Genomic DNA, 6325 nt, shown 5'->3' with positions numbered 1-6325 from the left:
AATCCAACCATCATAGCTTAGGTACTACAGAATGATGCATGTTATACTTGCTTCTGTTTGCTTCTCATCTGCTGCACACCTGCTCCAAAATAGATTATGAGATTATCTATGACTGCAGACATGTGATTAAGGGTGTAGCTGTAACAGGAAAAAAAAAGAGATTACAAACATGATACTCAGGAGTGGGGATACTCTAGAGTAGTACACAGAGCACCACATACCTCCAGAGGCATTTCCAGACGAGCCCCCCTGTGTACTCTCTTCCCTATAATCCTCTCATTCACACAGCCACAAACCACACAAAGACACTGATTTACATAAAATTATCTCACTCCATTTTATTTAAGATTTTCTTCTCCAGTTAGTAAAAGAAAGATGTGTCTCTCTTTATACATATGTACAAGTTCAGTTATAAAAATAGACAGCACATTCAAAGAGAAAAAAAGGCTTGGCATTTGTCTGATTCCCTCTAAATATCATATATACATGTGAATAGGAGGGGATGGGGGAAGTCTCTGTGAGTTTAATTAAACATCACCTCCCCCTCAACTATCCCCTGCAAATCTGTTTAAAAATCAATCTAACTAAGCTCAGTTCTGCTATTTTCAGGTGTGCAAATTAGAGGCAGAGCCAACAGGAAGCACTCGCTCCACACTGTAGGACGCCAGGCAAAGGATTGGGGGTTAAAAAGAAAATAAAAATTAAACAAACAAACAAACAAAGAAGTCATCTTCTGCTGTCACAGCCCAGACCTGCAATTCACCTTGCTTCTCTCAAGGGATGAAAGTGCCCCGGCAGAACAGCCTTTTACCTCAACGTGTCGGGCAGAAGAACTGCCCCACACCTAAATCTCAGTGCAATGCAGACGATGCTTACAGCAAAGCAAGGGGCCAGGGGGGGTTGTGCATCGAGAATGGGAAAGGAGCAACTAGAGAATGAGAACTGAGATGAGCATTGGCAGCGCTGCCTTTGATCAGCCCTGTGGGGCACGGCTACTGGTACCTGCCCACCACGGTGAACTCAACCAAGCTAGGGTGTGTGACGGCCACGGGGACGAAGGGAAAGCGCGCTGGAAGAACACTGCCAGTCCATGGATGGCTGGGATAGGAGACAATTTTTGTCCCAGGATTTGGCTGGAAGGGGGAATGGCACGGTTCTCACTCTGTCAGGACTGTTTCTGGTTTCTTCTCTTGCAGCACAGCAAGCTGCAGAACCATTCTCAGCTATGGCAGCAGCAAACTCTTCCTCAGCACTTTTCCCTCCTCTCGAGATTTGTACAAATAAAGAATAAAGCCTTATGCTGTTCCTAAGCTTCTAAGAGTTCTGCACACCTCACGAGTGAGAGAAATCGTTCTGAACACAGCCTTGGTGCTGATGAGAACTCTGAAATGCAAACCAAACCACAGCACTGGCTTGTTGCTTCTGCCACTGCGTGAAGCAGCGGCAGTGCTGCTGCGCTCACCAGCCCTGCAGCGCTCTCCATTTCCTGCAGCTCTGAACTTCTTCCTGACAAATGGTGCTGAAAAGAGTCTATTCCCTAGAAACCACCTGAGACACCTTCCTTTGCATTTCAGACCTTATATAAAGAACCCAGTGGCCCAAACTAGAAGAATCCAAGATTATTCTGATCACACATCAGTTTCAGCTTAGCCCCCCCTAATTACCCTCACATGTCCACTGACCAGCTGCCAGCACAGAAATGTCTTGTGACTCTCCAGGATACTCCTGGGGTGCAGATACTGATTTGAGAGGATAAAACTAATGCTGGGTTCCACCTCCAGCTACAGAAGAGAAAGTGTATTGGTGTGACTTGAAGCACATGCAGCTGCAGGGTATTGCATGGAGCAGCTGGATGCTTTCTTGGGAACCTTTGCCAGATGTGTCAGTAAGACACAAGCTGACCCTCTCCCCGTTACCCCAGACTCCGTTCCCTCCTTCTTGCAGTGTCTGCAGAGATAAGTTTTTTTGGAATACACGTTATCAAAGTGCTCACATAAACCACCCACTCCCATTGTGCTTTGATTTTTTTCTTCACACATGTGCTGGACAGCAACGAGGCATTACTTGCACGCCTTCAACTGGCAGGGTGGTCTACTCTGAAAGCCATCGCAGTTCAGACAAGCTCTAGGGGCTCCAAACCACTACCGACCACCTGAGGTGTGGGCACCTTTGCTTGGCTTCCGAATTGGAGTTTCTGATATGAGACTGCTGGTCAGGTTTAAGCTTTTGGGGGTCCCACAAATACTGTTTCCTTTGCTCAAAGGGGAGCTCAGGGGAGAAGAGGCGCTTGAAGGTCCAAAATCTACGAGTCCAGAAGGCCGAATAATTGCTGTTTGTAGAGGGCTACTTGCAGACATGCCTAGCAAAGGAAAAGAGAATCAAATTCCATGTCAGCATTATTCCACTGGTGGCTCTTCAACAACAAACAATATACTAACTGTCCTAAGACCACCCTGTCTCCATGATTTAGGAGAGTTTAATGCATCTTTATCCTTAAGAGACAAAATATGCTGCACTTCTACCCTGGGCCACCTTCAGACTGTGTAAAGCTGAAGCTCCAGCACCATCAGTTTAGCAGATTTTGGAACCTGCTGCTGTAACTTCAGTGAGACAGCAATGCAGGAAAGCCACAGCCATATCTGTGGGACGAACACCACTATCCCATTTGTCTTGATGCCCAAAGGGACAAAAAACAGAGGAACAACATAGGGTATAGTTCAAAGGGCAGATTCAACTTCTGCAGACCTAGGCTCTCAGGATCCTCTACAGCTCAGCTGGCTGTTCTCTCACACCACCACCAGCACATCACACTCTGTACTGCCTGGATCTTAGTGCACAGTAGAGGAGCCAGCCATACTAACAGTACAACACTTGTTGCCTAGCTTTTAAACCGGCTGTAAACGACAAATCACCCAAACTCACGCAGCTGGCTCTGCCCTGGGCAGCCTGCTGCCTCCCCTTCCCCACGTACCTTTAGAGACATTGTACCCGTAGGCCGCGTACGCCGCTGCCGAGGCTGCCGCCGCCCCCGCCTTGGCGCCTGCCATGGCAGCAGCGCTTCCTGCTATGGACTTCCGGCTCCTGCCCTTCCCAGTGCCGCCTTTGGATCCACCACCTTTAGGACGCCCCCGGCTGCGAGCCGACTGGCCTCTCCCACTGAGAGGTGCATCTTGCATTGCAACACCTTCAGGAGAAAGGAATGCTCAACCAGTAACTGCCATGGTATTCCAGGTGACTCACACGAGAACGCAGCTCCCTAACTACCTGCCATGGACATGAATACTGTTCCTACCAGCTGAGACTCCCTATTTACATCAGTATGGACACCATTAGCAAGCAGTGATCCCATGAAGAGAAATGACCTATACAAAACTTCACTCTTCATTAGCCACATCTTATTAACTCCAACTACTTGTCATTAGTACAGTGACTCCAATCCACAAATAGGTGGAGGATTCCAGGTTCTAGTTTGGAAGGAAGCATTTTCTTCCTTTAAGATAGAGAGGACATTTCTTCCATCAAAGAAACTTGCCAAGAAGTATGTCTCTACTTATTTCAGTGTAGAAAACTATGGTAGTTAAAAACATTATCTAAAATTACAGCTGCTCCCATGCCCCACTGCAAGCAGACATCTGGTTATTAGCCCAAGAGCACATTCAAGGAAAAGCTTAGGGATCAGTCATCGTGTGGCTATTTGCTAATGGAAGGTGAGCCCTCTCTGACACAGGCACAAAGGGGAAAACTTTCAAGAGTAGCTAACACAGAAGGGAGAAAAAAGTATGGTGAATGATGGACCATAAACAGATTTCCCATCAGATCAGAAGCAATTTTTCAATGAAAAAGCATTTCCCCCCCCCAAATGCTGCTAACCATGCACATACTCCTGCTAACATCTAGAAACTGTATCACTAGCCATAGGATGACAATGTTTAGCAGTAAGGCAAGGCAAAGGTACTGACCATTCATAGTATCTGACACTGAGCCAGTAATGGAAGCAGGAGAGTTTGTTGCCCTTGACTGAGGTGCTGAAGAAGCTGGATCATCCACGATCACAAGCATATCATTACTGCTCTCATCGGGAGGGATAGAGCCCATATGTAATTCACTGTTAATGGATATCTAAACATGACAGAGAACAAAGCCATTTAGTTCTCAGGTTAGGAAAGGGAAGGGTACAAACACAGTAAGATCTTTAAAAGGTAGATAATCACAAGTCATCAACTGGTACATGTTCTGCTCTCATTTTCTCTGGGAGAGATCAGCAGCACGACACACGATCTGCCCAGCCACACCACACCCTCTATTTACATGTTCAGCAGCAGTAAAGAGCTCCAGGAGCTACTTAATTTCAAAAAATAGATGTGAAGTTAAGAAGCAAGAGACTGCTCTTGGTATGGAAGAAGCCACACAGTTATAAATGTGAGCATGACAAAGGCAGAACAAGTAGGAAGAAAATAAGCTGGACTGCAGGCTGGAACAGAACATTTTTAAGGGCTGAAAGGAAGACGAGTGAGGGCATGACCTCACTAAGAAAGGGAGGCAGAGAGCAAATGATGAGGAGAATAATGGAATGCCAAATAACATGAGGAGCTGTAAGGCAGCTTATTAGCAGCTGTTTGGCTTTCAATGCATTATTTTCCTTTCCATGGTTCACCTTTAAGACATATCACTTCCTCACATACTCAAAGTTCTACACTAGCTAAAATAACAGAAAGCCAGAATCCTACAAGATATAAAGCCACTGTTCAAGCACTGTCTAGTTGAAAGCAGCAGCAACTCTTACCTCACTGAATGGGCTGGGCATGGCAGAGTCTACACTAATGAAAGAGTCATCCCCATCAGCAGACAGGTTGGAGTTATCAGCTGAGGGAACAAATGGGATCACAAGGTTCATGCCCTCTTTCTTTCTCTTCCCATCCAACTCATCTTCCTTCTTCTTCTGAAATAAATAAAACAATACCAAGAATGAAAAAGATGACAAAACAGAAGGGAATAAACATCCCCCCAAAACTCAGCATCTAGAACTCAAGGAATGCCATGTCCAGAAGTTCCCAAAACAAGTTTCTGAAGGAGAAAGAACAAATCCCTTAGAGGCTTCCTCTTTACATTTAAGTAGGGTTTGTTTTTCCCTTTCTAAACCAGCTGCAGTTAAGTAGAACTACACTTGCAGAACTACTTTGATTTCCATTACCTTCTGGAGCTGAGCTTCAAATTCTTTACCATTACAGATCTGCAATTAATGCAAAGCCTCCTTAGCTCAAAAACACCATATTTTCACAAAAAGTTTTAAAACCCAAACTGATCTTCTCTTATTTCACAGAAGACACAGAGCTATATGGGATGTAGCTGTGTTTGGTGCCTCATTTACCTTCCCTTTCTGTCTTTGCAGAACAAAATCTTAAGTCACCACGTTATATGCCCGAGAATTGTTAGGGTTGGGAGACACCTCAAGGACCATCTAGTTCCAACCCACCCACCAGTGAGCAGGGACACCTCACACTAGATCAGGTTGCTCAGAGCCACATCCAGCCTGGCCTTAAAAACCTCCAGGGATGAGGCTTCCACACCTCCCAGTGTCTCACCACCCGCATGACGAAGAACTGCCTCCTAACATCCAATCTGAATCTACCCATCAGTTGATCATTTTGTTTCTTACAGGTATAGGTCCTCAAATTGTTGTCTGTGAACTACTGTTTACTTTTCAAGTAGCTAATGATGCTACAATATAACTGTGCATTATGTATTCTGTAATATCCCTCTTCTGTGCAATGAAGTGCCACAGACTGCTGCTCAGGGGTGAAGCCAAGAGGGCTTTACTTGTTAGACTGCCTTGGCATCTAATGTTTCCCGCTCACATAACAGTGAGCCTACAGCTCTTGCAGCTCTGCCACTGCCACATGCAACCCCTTTGCATCAAGGTTACCTTTTCAGCATACTTTTCCCTTTTCCGTTTGCGTTCCTTCACACGATTTGTTTCCTCTTGCTGCCGCTTCTCTTCTTGACGCTGCCGCACTGTGGGAAAAGAAGTACGGAGCTGTCACCACTAGAAAGATATTTCACATCCTTTAGTGAACCTTACAAGAAATTCTAGTTCTAACAGAAGACAAGTCAGCTGCATTGGAACTAAACTACACTGAAAACATGACTGTATTAACACTACTTGAACCCAAATTACTATGAAGTCTTACAGTCAAATTCGTCTTTCAGGCAACACAAAAGCGTGTACCGCTAGTACAGCATTTTTACTAACGCTTTCTTGTCATGACCTACAGAATTCTTATCAAATTCTTGTCATTCAGGGACAATGTAATGACCCTGAATGAGT

At 45.3% G+C, this 6325-nt stretch overlaps 1 protein-coding gene across 1 annotated transcript in view; it reads right to left on the bottom strand.

The window, feature by feature from the left end:
* Positions 1-302: 302 nt before the first annotated feature.
* INO80 (INO80 complex ATPase subunit) overlaps positions 303-6325 on the bottom strand; it is an 85574-nt gene continuing 79551 nt past the window's right edge. Inside the window, exons 32-36 of the mRNA XM_068161439.1 lie at positions 5924-6012; positions 4784-4939; positions 3960-4119; positions 2972-3184; positions 303-2359 (exon numbers count right to left, since the gene is read on the bottom strand). Coding sequence (XP_068017540.1) covers positions 2142-2359; positions 2972-3184; positions 3960-4119; positions 4784-4939; positions 5924-6012 — 836 coding nt within the window. The 3' untranslated portion in view covers positions 303-2141. The remainder of the gene's footprint in view (positions 2360-2971; positions 3185-3959; positions 4120-4783; positions 4940-5923; positions 6013-6325) is intronic.

This window comes from Melanerpes formicivorus, unplaced genomic scaffold (assembly GCF_026170545.1).
Source record: "Melanerpes formicivorus ecotype bairdi unplaced genomic scaffold, bMelFor1.0.p_v2 SCAF_58, whole genome shotgun sequence".
Taxonomy (NCBI): Eukaryota; Metazoa; Chordata; class Aves; order Piciformes; family Picidae; genus Melanerpes; species Melanerpes formicivorus.
This window is presented reverse-complemented; position numbering and strand designations above follow the sequence as displayed.